Here is a 14,151-nt window from a genome sequence, read left to right as displayed (position 1 = left end):
CTGGTAGTCCTGCAGGCTACCCTGGGGAGAAGGAAAGGGGCCCCCAAAGGCTGTGCCAGCAGTGGAGCTACGGCACCTCGGTGGCACCCCTACGTCCCTGAAGGTTGGTGGGTGCCCACGGGGCGTGCTGGAGGCAGCAGCCACAGGTGACTGCAGTTAGCTGCCAGGTGGTTAAGTGCACAGCCAGGTGTAGGCCATTCCTCTGAGGTCATTTTACCTCAGCGAGGTGTGCTATAAAAGCCCTTGGGTGGGGGTGAGGCCAGGCCTATGCTTGGGCAATTGTTATGGGGGATCCTCTGGCTTCCTTGGAAATCTCCCCAGGTCTCTGCCTTTGCTCAGCCAGTGCCATGCAGTGGGGAACCACTTTCAGGGGAGGGTGTAGAGTCTTGTGGCTGCAATCTGGAAAGGTGAGGTGGGCTGTTCAAGGTAAATCCAGGTGGGTTTCAAGACCCTACACCAGTATCTCCATGTTTCCACCCTACTGGAGAGTCCTGGCAGATGGGGTGCTGGACCTCTACACGCAGCTTGCAGAGACCGGCTGGTTTGGGCAGTGTGTATGGCTGGGCTCCAAGTAAAGACTTCAAGGTGAGGTTCCCCTTCTCTTTCCTGTCAGTCCTTTGCTGTTTTAATGCATCTCCTAGCAGGTGAGGCTCCCGTTGATCCTGTTGCACTCCAGCTTTGTGCTGCTAGATGACACCTTGTGGCCTTACCCCATGGTTTTGGGCATGTGAAATTGTCTGTGTGACAACAGCTTATTCCTTTCTGTGGCGTAGATGGGTTGTGGGAAGCTATCTATAAACATGGCAGGCATTATAACAGGTAAGCTTTGAATGGAATAGTGCTCAGATGTCTGCTTCTGAAGCTATCAGCAACTTCTGGGCCTCCTGTGATCTGTGTTTCAGGCCTGTTGGGCGACTTGGAGCTTTGTCCTGGTTTTCCTTAAGGTGGCAGCGCTGCCTGCTGCCTGTCACTGTCTGAGGCCTCACTGGCAGGAGGGTTTGCTGCCTTTCTGCCCGTGGGAGGACAGTAAATGGAAGCATTCCCAGTGATCGCTGTGGTTGTTAAACTTGGTCCTGTTTTGCTTTTTCCCTGTACCCAAATGCCAGTGAGCTGCCTGTTCACTGCTGTGACCTGCTCTCCCCTCAACAGCCCGTACTGCCCCCCAGTCTTACACCTATCTACTTGTTTCCTTTGTTGTTTCTAATGCTACTTTGGCCTTTACCACACGCAGGTACTAAATTATGCCCCTTAATCATGTTAGAGTGGCTGTGACGTGCTAGCTTCTGCACATGCAATGTGTCTACTTTTTTTTCATGTGGAAGATTATTAGGAACCTGATCCCACACTCAATTATTTTGGGCTTGGGTTATCAACCCTTGCAGATTTTCCGAAAGACTGTGTTCTCCGTACAGGCCTGCCTGAATAGAGCTGTAAACGTGGTTAGCGTTTTTGGTCAAATTCTATATTCAGAGGCATAGCAGGGAAGGCTTCAGCTTGCTGGCTGTAGCTGGCATGAGTATATTCAGCATTCCCTGTGTAGTTTGAATTATCAGGAGCTACCAAGACAGTCAGTTATGGTCTTTGCATCTCTGTTCTTCTACACAGTTTAAATTTGTCATCAGCACACTTTAAGCCCTTGGTGCTAAGCCATGACTTCCCCCCCTCTCTTAGCAGAAAGCTGTTTTCATAGTCAGTTTGCTTTTCATTGTCACTTTGTTTCCTAGGACTTCGGCCATGCTGGGACATTGGTTTAATCTTTCCCACACCCCAGCCATCTGTGCCCTCCTGGGAGACAATGAAGGAGACCCAATTGTTAGCTGAGCATCTGTGCCTTCTCTTTGTCTGGGCTGGGTCTCCCTCCTGCAAGTGGCACATTGTGGGGATGGCCTGTCTTGAGAGGCTTTGTGTGAGAGCTGGGATCTGCCTACAGGAGGGCCCCACTTCTACCAGAACAGTGTTTGAGCATGTGCTGAACTGTAAATGTGTGTATAAAATCAAAAGGCCTTTGCAGAAGTGTAGGGTCAAGTGCAGCTTTCAATGTCTTTCTGAAGAAAGCAGTGTTTCAGTATATGCTTAAGCAGCCTCCTGCAGTGGGATTGGATATACTTGCAAAGCTGAGACCTTGCAGCGGCATAATGCATCAAATCATTTTCTTACGTTTGTGCAGAATGGATGGCGCTGCTGGTGAAAATGAAGAGGAGTGAAGGAGGACTACACTGGAGGCACTGAGAAGGCCGAAGGATGCTGGGTAAGATGGGCTGTTGCTTGCAGTGCCAGTTGGAACTAAGTTTCTGAGAGCTAAAACCATAAATTCCCTATGTAATTTGTTTAGGGTTTACAATACTGTATGGGGAATCAGAGCATTAAGTTGAAAATGCAGATGTGACATGCCAATCTGTCTTTATGACTCTTCTTCAGCAGCACAGGGAAGAAAGAAAGCATAAACAGCTCAGAAAAAGCATACATTTTACACTGCAATGTGGTGCTAGTACAGAGTTGTGATACTTTATTCACATGCACCTTATCTTTGTTGTGTCCAGGGAAACCATCTGCATTATCTTCTTATCTTCTTTTTAAAATAGTCTTCAGAACATTTTTCTTAATTTCTTCATGATTCTGAAGTTCAGGTATTCATCCAGAAAGCTGTTGACAATCCCAGCTGCACCCAGGGTTACCAAGCAAGTCAGAACTATCAAACTCAAATAAAAACCTGTTAACCTAGAAGTAGAAAGTAGAAAAGTAGTGTTACAAACTGTACATGGTCTGTTTACAGTGAAACTTGCTGCTTGCCCAGCTCAGTTAAGAAAAGCTCTTTACACTCAGAGAGGATCACTACTTTAACTTTGAGTGTTTTGGTAATTAACCTTTCCCACGTGTGACTTCTCCTAGGGGAAGACTCCTAATAATGTCTACAGGGAAGCTCTTCCCCCAGTGTTTCTACATATTCATGTGAAGTTGGGATCTTCTTCCATGAAGACCTACCTCATCACATAATGTGAGCACCTATAGGGAGAACCACAAGCAAGCATGAGCACCTCACTGCAGCATTAGATTTAGGAGTGTCGGGAAGGAAGATGTCAGGGCTGGAGGAGAAAGAGGTGTGCATGTCTCTTGTATCAGCACCTGTCGGTCAGATACTCTCCACTGAGCTGGGAGGTCTGGTTTGGTTATCACTCTGCCTTGAAGATGGCTTTTTGAACAGGGAAGGAAGGGTGTGATCCTGAAACTTGGCTATTAGGACACTCATTGGGTATGGGGGTCAGATTAATTTATCTTTACCAAAATAACTTCTTCAAAAGAAGCCTGACCAGCAGGTTGAGGGGAGATGAGTCCCTTCTTCTATTCTTCTCTTGAGACACTCCCACCCCACCTGGAGCACTGCATCCAGGTTTGGGGCCCCCAGCACAAGAAAGAAGCAGACCTGTTACAGCAGATCCAGAATAGAGACACGAAGATGGTCAGAGGGCTGGAGCGCCTCTCCTACAAAGACAGGCTGAGGGAATTGGGGTTGTTCAGCCTGGAGATGAGAAGGTTCTGGGGAAACCTTATAGTGGCCTTCTGGTACTTCAAGGGGCTTTGTAAGAAGGATGGGGTGGGAGTTCTTTTAAAAGGGCTTGCAGTGATAGGACAAGGGGTAGGGGTTTTAAAGTGGAAAGAGGGTGGATTTAGATTAGATATAAGGAAGAAATTCTGAGGGTGGTGAGGTACTGGACCAGGTTGCCCAGAGAAGCTGTGGATGCCCCATCACGGGGCTTGGAACAACCCGGTCTAGTCGGAGGTGACCCTGCCCATGGCGGGGGTTGGAACTGGGTGGGCTTTAAGCTCCCTTCAATCCAAACTGTTCTATGACTCTGAAATGTAAAACTACCCCACAGGAGTCTGGGAGAGCACCTCAGCCCTGAAGCAGAGGTGTTGACAGGCACACGACAACAGGAACCTTCCTCTGCACGCTCTGTTGGGCTCAGTCTTAGCTGCCTTGGTGCAGGCTCTGGTCCAGCAGATATGTTATGGGAGTTGCTGCTGGACTGGCCTCTGCAGGCAAGGAAAGGTCTATGGTGACAATCCCATCTCATAAGTGTAGGTCAGAGGAACTCATCAGCCTTCTGTTTAGAGCTCCCTATACCCATGCCCACTAAATCTCACTGGTGCCTAAAGACATGACGTGTAGCTTTTCAGTACATGCAGTGTTTAAATGAATGAGAAAATGGTGAAGTATGAGATGTTTTCAGTGTCAGAAGAGCATGAAAAAAGTCTTGAGCTTAGCCTTCTAATCATCTCTTGGAGCCAGCTGGAGGGAAGGAAAGGGATGCAGCTCACTGGTGAGGGCCTCTCCAGCGCAGAAACAGAGTAGAAGGTGCACTTAGCTCACGTGTGCTTAGAAATCCAGCCCTGGCAAAACTGAACTGCAATTCTTGTAGCCTGGTGCACTTACATGTGTCGTAACCAGCTCCTTCAGCTCAGGCCACGTGGGCAGGTTTGTCTTTAACTGCCACGCCTGCAGTTGGTGATTGCAGTTGAGATTTGGTGTGCAGGCTGATTACCTTTGTGCCTCCAGGAGGCCTTGTAGCACGTGGTGTGTGCTGGGGCACAGCCCTGCACGCCTGACTGGTGTAGAAGCACCTGCTGGGGGTTAGCACAAGCAAAGCCATTTCCCAGGGCTGCCACACTGACTGTCAGCACCTTCTGTCCAATGCAAAGAAATCAGAGTTTCACCAAAGTGTCAAGGCTGTCTAATAATGAAGCCAACCACTGTTCTTAGGCTTCCTTGGCAGGATGAATCTCTAGGCCTGAGAGTAATGAAATGAATAATGGGAAAGATTTCTTAAAGCTTTTTTTAAACAAAGGACTTCTTATCTTCTTGATTTATGTAATCCCTTCTGCTGTCTTTTTCCCACTTATTTTGAGGGCTCTGTTCCCCAAATTTCCTTGATAGTTGCTGGTCTTCTGGTTGGTGCTCACTGCATCTCTTACTAGGAGATAAAGTTATCTCTGTATATTAAAAAAAAAAAAGCTCTGGAAAACAGCTTCATTCTGAAGTAACAGCTCCTCAAAAGAGGATAAGGGATTGGTGGAGGCTGTCATGAAGAGACTGACAACATCTGTATACAAACTGTGGAAAGTAGCCCCACAGCCCAGCCTTTGCTGCTGCAGGGCTACTCACTACCCAAAAAGTGCTGTTTGCAGTCTGATTGTTTTGCATCTTTCTCTAGAAGCATAGAGCCCAAGACTTTTATGACAAGCATGTATTGTGCTAGCCTCTTCTCATGATTGTTATGTGTTGTAAGAGGAGCCTTAGGTCTGAACACATAAGGCGGGACAGAGGCTTCCATGAAACACGAAATAAATCGTGTTTGTATGTGTGCTTGTGCACTGGAGGGCTGTTCTGCCAGTGTCTGTTGTAGCAGGGTCCATAGTACCAGATGCTGTACACTTACACTCATTAACTTATGTTTATCGGGAGCTGTGTCTCTTATCTGTGTGGTGAAAGTTCATCAGCCTACAAGGGCAGATATTTGCTTCATTTAGTGCAATTGTGTGGCTAGAGTAAAGGTCTTAATGTGACAACTTGAGGAAAATGAAAACAGCAGGCAGGCTGCTACTGTGTGTGCCTTGCCCGAGCAGTCTCCCCTTCCCACATCCATCCTGAGCTGCAAAACTGCTCCTGTTTTCAACCTTCTCTGAGCCCAGGTGCCAACACGCTCAGCACAAAGCAGGCACCCACGAGGCAGGCATCAAACCTTTCCCCTTGTGACCTGGAGCATGTGCACCTCTTAACCTAGGCTCCGGCTGTAACAGCCAGCCTGCTTCCCCCAGGGTCTGCGCCTCAGAGCTCTTGCTGGCACTTTACACATGTTGCATTCAATTACAGTCACTTTTCTCTGCCAGTCCTTGGCTCCCCGCCCAGCTTCAGAGCGCAGCCCGGGGCTGTCGACCTGCCGGCGAGGTGATCCTTACCTTCCCTTCACTGACTGCGCGTAACCGTGGAAGTACTTGTAGCGGGCGAACATGTACAACAGGCCCAGAACTGCGGCTACTTCTAAGAAAGAAAAGATTAACGGGAAAGAAAATGAGGATCACAGACAGTTGCTTTGCTTATGTTTTCTACTCGCACGTCCCTGGGGACTCTTCATCGCTCCTCATACCCCAGGAAGCCATGCTGAGGAAAAGCATTTGAAGGAGATGCGAGTATTCAACATTCACTGCAGGAGGCTTTTGTCAGGGGGTTGCTTGTAGGGGTGGGCTGCAGGCCTGTCCAAAAAATCTGACAGCATTCCCTATAAATGGCTCTGAAGACCTGACAGGAATGTTACCCCCAGCCCAGCTCGGTGGCTGTCCCAGGGGCAGAACAGTGTCGGAGCAGGAGCACCGTGGCTTGACCCGGCTGTCATCCTGTATTGTTATGGCAGTTCATGTTTAAGGGGAGTATTTGTTTTGGAGAAGAGTTTCTTATTTATGTTGTTAATAACCTGCTTTGCATTTATATAGCAGCTTTTATCCAAGGACACGAGAGAAAGCTGTAGTGAATGTTAGCTTTCTGACCTCCCTGTGGGAAAAGCATGAAGCTACCTCCGCCTGATAGATGCAGCGGGGTGTGCGGGTCACTCGCCTTATCCAGGACTAAGCAGTGCTGGCGAAGCTGCTTATGTCCTCTCAAACTGCCTAAGTGTTACAGAGGACAGCTGTTACTCTGGTCTGGATTAGCTCCTCTTAGTGTACCTATGGGAGATGCCCAGCTGAAAAAATTACTTAAAAGGGTGACTAATGCAGTCCTCTTCTTACATTCTTTAGATGTAGAGCTTAGGGATATGGTTTAGTGGGGACTGTTAGTGTTAGGTCAGAGGTTGGACTCGATGATCTTCAGGTCTCTTCCAACCTAGAAATTCTGTGATTCTGTGATATGGCAACGCGTGCCTTCCTTGATTCAGGTGTCTGTCTAGGAGCACATGTACTGTCTCCCATCCAGTTTGTTGACCTAAGTGGAGCTACTCTGGATTTACACTGGAATCCCATATAGCTGCATTCCCTTTGCCACTGCACCAAAACAAGAGTTTAGAACGCTTGGACAGAAATGCCAGCCTGCTTAGGTGCTTGGGAAGGCAGAACAGGTTTTCATGAGTCTCCTTGCATAGCTGAAGTGCAGGAGCTATGGCTGGTGATGCTGCTGCTTCAGTGCAAAGTCACAGAGCAAATGAACGAGTCACAGCCCGGCGGTGGTGTGGCTCATCTGGGATGTAAAATCCCACCCGTTTGCTGGCTCGAGCTCCATCTCCTTCAGTCAGGGGTCCAGCCACAGGGCTGAGCGCTCTGACTTGAACCTTCTCGGGATGTGTCCTCCCAAGGATGGTAGCTCTGCTTGATGTCCTGTGAGGATTGTCCCGTAATGCGCAAATAAGTGTTAGTGGGAGACATCTGGGAGCTGCTTTTCTGAATGATTCACCCAGAAAATCTTCAGTGGATTTTCTGTGAATGAAAAATATGCCATGTACCACGGCTCCCTGGCTTGCAGAGAACAGTAAAGGCTGGTGGGGCTGTGTGAAAAGGCATGACTAATTGGGGATTTCAGTGCACTGAGCATTCCTTCAGGAAGCCTAGAGTAAGGTAAGAAGTGAAAGGAAGGCAAAAAGATGTCTACAAATAATGTACCTCCTGATAAAACTAATTTTAGAAACTTAGGTAAAACTTCTCAGTCCAAGAGAAAAACAAGAACTGTTTACCTTGGTTAAAAAACCACCCTGTGATCCAGAGGAGAGTCATGAATATTGGATAAAACTCCGCACAGTTTTGTCTGCAGAATAAATTGGAAAAAAATGTTACTCTGGAACAGAACGATGGGTGGGATTTTTCAAGGGCAATCAGCTTTGACATGATTTTCTTCTCACTAAAGTTAATGCTATTGAATCTAGTGGGAGCACAGTCAAGCTGGAATTAGGCACTCTTAAAAATTCCCTTCTTTGTAATCTCAATACAAATATAAACTATTTCAATTATTTTCTGTATATTTAAACCTAAGCAAGGATCTGTATCCTGGCTACATGGAAACGCTTCCCAAGGATCCTAACTCAAGTGCCTGTGCAGCAAGGGCAGGCAGGATTTCAAGCACGTGGATGCGATGTTGATCGCTTTCCTCTGTATTCTGTGTGCAACTTGTGTGGGTCAGTGTTCCCAGGGCTGTGAGAGGAAGCGTGGAGCTGTGTGTGGGCAGCGTGGATTGCTCTGCTGAGGCCAGTGCCTTTATGAAGTGCTACCGGGCGTAGGCAGCATGTGATGGATCTTCGTGTGGTTAGGACAATAGGGGTTTTATTTGTTAACATCATCAGTTTTCATGCCAGTATTTTGTTGGGACCTCTTTTCTTGGTTGTTCTGAATGAGCTTGTTGTTAATGAATTAGGCAACCTTCTGTGTCTGTCGCTCTGTTATCTAATATTTAATATATCCTACGTCATCTTGTTGTTATTGTCATGCAGTACAACTACAGTTGCATCAGAAGGCATTGTTTGAAATAACACCATGTTACATATATTTGTGAATGGTCATTAGCTAACCACCAGCTGAAGCCCTTTAGGAACGTGTTGTCACTGTGAACAGGCTGCCTCACAGTTATCTGCTGTCTGTGCTGCTGCCTTCCATGTGTTGTGTGATAGCCACAGGCCAAGAACTCACAGCACGGCTTGCTAGATCCAGAACATCTGAGTTCTGTAAGTTACAGTCAATTAGTTCCTAGCCTTTACTTAGGTTTGGATAATCCGATTGCCTGGTTTCATCAGAATTTGAACTGTGTTAAACGAGCTGAATGTACCCTGTTATCATTAAGATAATAGCTGAGCCATTTGAAAAGTGTTCTCTTCATTATTTTTTCATTTCCTGAGCAAAGGATGCAACGAAAAAGGTAATATCTTAAGATAGTGTTTTTGCTTATCTTCTGGGCTGAATTGTTATTCATTGCCATCATCTTCATGATGTCAGGACTTACTGCGCACGAAATGTTCTGTCAAACTCCGGAGCTCCAGTGACAGCTGGGGGCATGATCTTGTGCTTCATCCTCGATCTCCCCACCAGCCAAGCAAAATGACCTGTAAGCAAGCATAAAGGCTCAGGGATCACATGCTTCCTCTTTTTTGAAGAAAAAAAAAAAAAAGACAGCTCATTTGAGTTTCTAACACATCTGTTTTACTTTTTTTTAATAGCAATCATTGTTCTTCTGTTCTTTCTGCTTCATCTGATGGAAATAGGTGGATGCTAGAGAAACTACTTTTTCCCTACAGAAGTTCTGGTCTTGCCTTCAGGAGTAACTTATGAGGAAGGGGAAAAATTGCTATTTCAGTGCTAGTGGTCCACACCTGTTTGACTTTAAAAGTTTCTGGGTACCTGGAGTTGTTTTCCAAGCCATGCCATAACCACCCTGTGTGAGAAATTTATGCTCTACTTTTACCTTAACTTTATTTGGATCCAGGAACAAGACACCCACCTGAGCTCACTAAAAAAACTGTCTAACAGGCAAGCCCAGAGCATGCCTTCTGCCTTCCCTTCAGAGAAGAGTGGCATTAAAACACAGCTAGGTATATCAGTGGTGCTGCTCTGTGCACATCTTACATCTTTGCCTTCTCCCGAAAATGTATCTTTCCTTCTGTCCTCTCCACATGTAAGTAATTACTGGTAGCCTTTCCCCCCAGAGCACCTCGCTACAGCACCTCTCATTGTATTTGTACCCAGCGAGCCCTCCTCCGCTCCCACCCACGCTCCTTGTTGTGCCTGATCCATCCCAGTGTGCCACCCCGCAGCACTTCCAGGGGGGAAGCGTGGTGGTGGGGAGGCTGGGGAGCGTGCCTCGTGGAGACCGAGACTCACAGGAGCACAGGGGTTCTTTTAGAAGTGTTTTCCTGGAAAACACTGAAGTTGCTTTTTGTCTTCTGCCACTCCTGAAAGTGTTATTGTTGTTATTTTGTCTGGCAAACGCTGCCTGGCTCATCAGCCAGAAGTGGTAGGTGAGTCTGAGTGTCTTGCAGCAAAGGCATTTTTACCCAGCAATGTGTGCCTTCTTTTTTTTTGCCTGCACTGAGCCCTACAAGAAGCCTTACAACCAGTCTGGGACTTTTTTTTTTTTTCTGCTGAGGAACTAAGGCAAACCAAGGCAACTCACTGCATCCAAATTAGCTCAAAATAAAAAAAAGCCTTGAAAGGGTGCTGGATGGAATAAGCCCGCTGAGGAAAACAAGGAGATTAAGGCAGTGCAGGGGCCAAACTGTTCCTGTTTGTTCAGCACAACTAACCAAAGCAAATCCCCAGGGCCGTGGTGCAACCCTGGCCTCAGCCGTCCCGTGGGCTGCCCTTGGTGTTGGCTGCTCAGCAAGGAGCTTGTCTGGGGGGCAGAGATCACACGTGGGAGCGAGGGGAGGGTGGGTTCTCACGTGCCAGTGAAAACCAAGCTGGGGGACCAGAGGCATGCCTGTCACCTGAGAAGAAAAGGTGAACCCCATGTGCGGAACAGGGCAGGTGCCAGCCAGGGACTTAAAAAGAGCTGAGGGGACAAATTGTTGCTGTATTTCTTGTTCACTGAATGCAGCCTGCCTTTCAGTTCCATCCTGGTGAAAGGAAAACAGCGATGTAGCCCCAAGCGTGAGTTCTGTGGTTGTTTTAACAAGGGCTGAAATAAATAATGAAGCAATGGGACAGCTCTGCTGCCTGCCCACTGGAGCTGCTGTTGTGAGCACGCCAGAAAGCATTGCAGCAGGAGGAAGTAAAGATTTCCCCAGCCTTTTCCTTCCACTCTATCGATGTGTTCAGTTCTAGCTGGCTAAATGACATGGCTGTGGTAGTTACAAAGCATATGCAACTGGCCTTTGCTGGCCTATTTTTTCTGCTTTCATTTTCAGGTGGCATTTACGGTTACTGTGTTAATATCTTTACACCGGAAATGCAGGATGAATCAGGCTTTCAAGGAACATTACTCAAATATCTTGTGTTAGAGCCTGTAGAGAGGCTGATACTTTTATCATGGTGTACGATAGTGCATGCTAATTTGCAACTTAAATAAATCTTTGAATAACTCATGGTTCTGAGACACAAAACCTTGTCTTTCTGTATCTCTGATGATGGTTAAGAGAAACCTGACTTGAGCACTGCTTCAGAGAGGTGGTCTTGCCCGTTAGCAGCTTCCTTGCTCAGAACCAGAGACTCAGCAGAAGAAACGGAGGAGCAACCAGTGCACTAAGCGCTGTCTGTGTTGCATTTTGTTTGCAGCAATTGGTCACGCTCCGCACTGCATCCCATCCCTTACATGAGCTGGTTATAGCACATGCTTACACTACCAGCTTCACAGCGTTCAGCTGAACTCACGATAGTTGATCGGTGGTGGTTTATCCATGCTAAAAGTAAACCGCGCTGTGATTTAAATCAGATTAGCAGATCAGGTTCTTACAAAGGTTTCTCTCTGGGCTTGATGTTGGACTGCCCAATGCGTAAATCAAAATCCAGGTGATCCTGGCTTTTCAGTGAGTTTTAACTAGAGTAACTAATATGAACTAAACATCACAAGAAAACATTTTCTTCCTCCCTTTCCCCTTTTGGTATCTGCACGTTTCACTGTGTTTTCAAAATGCACTGGGTTTCCAGATAATGTGTGTTTTTGTTTTTAACTCCTAACGCTTCTACGTTAAAAGTGAAGGCAGGCAAGTTGAGCTTTCACAGAAGTTGATGGTAGGTATTGCCAGCAGCCAGAAATAGCAATGTTTTGTGCAGATCACAAGAGTGTGTTGCAGCTGATCTGATGACAGAAGAAGAATGTAAATTCTTTTTACAAAAAAAGTGCTTTCTATTTGCTTTCTGTTGTGTTGGAATTTTTTTTTAACCTAGAAGGGATCACGTTCTCAGGCTATTTTTTTTCCTGCTGAGGTGCAAGTGTTACTTCAGCAGCCGAGGCTTTCAGCAGAAATAATCACATTGCATTCGTTAAGTTGCAGTGCTATAGGTATTTGGAAAAAAGATGAAGCGATTACTTTTAACTTGCTCCGAATCACATCCTAGTATACTGCAAATGCCTTCAGAGATCATCATGATTCCTGATGTGAACACAACTACATGAATCAATGTATATAGAAGAAACTAATTGCAAGAAGTAAAAATGCCACCACAGCTACGTGAGAGATGCCCATCAAAAAGAGCACTGCAGATTTGCCCACTTCTTTCCTGGTCCTTGATTCTTGAGGTATATCAGCAGGGGACAAAACTTTTCTTTAAGGTCCAAATAGACTTGTAATGAGGAGGATGTACTGCAGAACACCTCCTATTCTTGCTGCCTGGTGTAAAGGTTTGCTTTCCTCTTCCCTTTCCAATACTTAGCGTGTGTCTGGCTATTCCAGGCAACAGTTTGTGCAGCGCTTTCAGTCCAGCGGTGGTGTACTTGATTTGACAAATTTACTCTCGCTTTTTGAGGTTTTGGGTTGCGTAGCTGCCTAAATAAGAACTGAAACCAAGACACAACGTGGCTGTTGGGTAACTTCACAGCTAGTTGCGAGCTCTCACAATAGCACGATTCCAAAGAGTCAGCAAACAAAACAGAACTGAAAATAAATTGAAAATAAATTACTTTTCCCCACGGGGAAAAGTAATCTGTCCCACGGAGCCAACTCCCTCTCGGGCTACAGAGAGGGCAAACAGTGCCCCAGCGAGAAGCGACTTAGGAGGCGCCAGGAATTAAAGTTACAGGACAACCAGTTTGTCACCACAAAACATCCAGAATCGGCGGAAACCTCCCCAAGCCCCAGCCCCGCAGATCTTACTTTGCTGGAAGGCAGAGAGGAGGGAGACAGCGGCCAGCAAGGTGAAGTCCCCCATGGTTCTGGCCACTTCCGCGTGCGAGCAGGGTGTGTGTAGGGGAGGGAGCTCGAGTGAGCAATAAGGAGCCAAGGTGGGGAATTGCAGTGCTTCTCGGCACCACAACAAAGGAAACAAAATAGCCTGGCTTTTTAAAATGAGTGCAAAATTACAGCCATTTTTCTGCCATGGAAAAAGTTGAAATGCAGCCAGGTGGCTCTGCCTGCCTCTTGCCTGCGTGAAGGCACAGCGAGAACAAAACCAGCCCTGCCTGCCCCTGTGGCTTCAGCTGCTCTTTTAAGTCTCAGACTTCAGTCGTAATCTCGTTGGGGGTGCAGACTTTGTTCCCTGTTTGTACAGGGTCTCGCACAGCGAGGTCTGCGTCCATCCCCGGTGGTGCTGCCCTAAAGGAGCAGGTGCAGGAGCTGTGGCGGGGGAGCGCAGCTTTGTGCTGTCCCTACCCTTGATTTACGGTTTTGCTGAGCGTGTACAGCTTGGGCTCTTGTGGGCGACACGACAGCCACTTACAAACAATCACTGTGCAGGAGGAAATCGCTCAGGGTAGTTCAAAGGGTAAAGCAACTTTGAGAGAAAAATCTCCACTTGCTTTATTGTCTGGAGTATGTTTCCCGGCGTTTATGCCTGGGACTAAAATGAGGAGGGATTCTCTCAAGGATTTTTTTATCAGCTAGCCTTAGCTAACAGGACACTTAATGTTGTTAGCCTTTAAGATCCCATGAGTCCTCCAGAACAAAACCCGTGTAATTTTTTTTTTGTGAGATTCCAGGATTATCTGCCTGCATTGTCTCCAACTGGCATTACAATGGGGTATTTCCTCGACGTTAGTCACATATATTAATTTTGAAGGCAAAAGTAAAACTTTAAATCATTTTTTTTTCATTGTGAAAATTGCCACGCTAAAATCTGTTGGGTATTAATTCAGTATATTATTCTTTCTAAAGATTAGAACAGTAGATATGCTTTAATAACAGCAGCTGGGTGTTTGTACTTTGTAACTCTTTAACTGCTGATTTATGCACTGTATTTACTGTTATTGTAGTAAGGGGCTGGCCTTCTGATAAGACAGCTCTGCTTCTAGGGGCTGGCTCAGGAGTGATCAAAGCATCAACACCCTGCTGATATGGGGGAGTGATGGAAAACAATAACATAGGGCTGGCAACTGGAAAGTCTGAAAGGTCAGTTTGAAAACTTAAGCCCATAAGAGCTAAGCATTTAAGGCTAGCTGATGCTGAAGTCATGTTTTCTTTCCAACTTCATTCAAAGTATGTGAATTTCAAAATGGCAATGACATGTTAAGTCCACTGAAGTTTGATTTAAAGG

The 14,151-nt window shown here is 46.5% G+C and overlaps 1 protein-coding gene and 1 long non-coding RNA gene across 3 annotated transcripts; one reads left to right on the top strand and one right to left on the bottom strand.

Moving 5' to 3' along the window:
- Positions 1 to 257: 257 nt before the first annotated feature.
- Positions 258 to 3,653, top strand: LOC137856009 (uncharacterized). 2 transcript variants are annotated; one of them, XR_011096132.1, is made up of 3 exons: positions 258 to 436; positions 2,168 to 2,248; positions 2,890 to 3,653. It is a non-coding gene; the product is annotated as an uncharacterized lncRNA (long non-coding RNA). The 2 variants fall into 2 exon arrangements; XR_011096133.1 differs by having other exon boundaries at positions 258 to 585.
- MGST2 (microsomal glutathione S-transferase 2) lies at positions 2,479 to 12,909 on the bottom strand. The gene is made up of 5 exons (XM_068680786.1): positions 12,777 to 12,909; positions 8,972 to 9,071; positions 7,716 to 7,786; positions 5,956 to 6,037; positions 2,479 to 2,718 (listed from the first exon to the last, which is right to left on the bottom strand). Exons 1-5 carry the CDS (start codon positions 12,829 to 12,831, stop codon positions 2,586 to 2,588), a joined length of 441 nt encoding a protein of 146 aa, XP_068536887.1. The 5' UTR covers positions 12,832 to 12,909; the 3' UTR covers positions 2,479 to 2,585.
- Between the last annotated feature and the right edge of the window lie 1,242 nt (positions 12,910 to 14,151).

Source organism: Anas acuta, chromosome 4 (assembly GCF_963932015.1).
Source record: "Anas acuta chromosome 4, bAnaAcu1.1, whole genome shotgun sequence".
In the NCBI taxonomy this organism is placed as follows: Eukaryota; Metazoa; Chordata; class Aves; order Anseriformes; family Anatidae; genus Anas; species Anas acuta.
The sequence above is the reverse complement of the archived record's forward strand: the minus strand, read 5'-3'. Positions and strand labels throughout refer to the sequence as shown.

Excerpts from the sequence above, each read along its gene's own strand:
- MGST2 (XM_068680786.1), bottom strand. The coding sequence starts at position 12,831 with ATGGGGGACTTCACCTTGCTGGCCGCTGTCTCCCTCCTCTCTGCCTTC. Across the intron at positions 9,072-12,776 it reads CCTCTCTGCCTTCCAGCAAA|GTCATTTTGCTTGGCTGGTG; the intron begins GTAAGATCTGCG and ends GCTTGCTTACAG. Across the intron at positions 2,719-5,955 it reads GCGCAGTCAGTGAAGGGAAG|GTTAACAGGTTTTTATTTGA; the intron begins GTAAGGATCACC and ends TTCTACTTCTAG.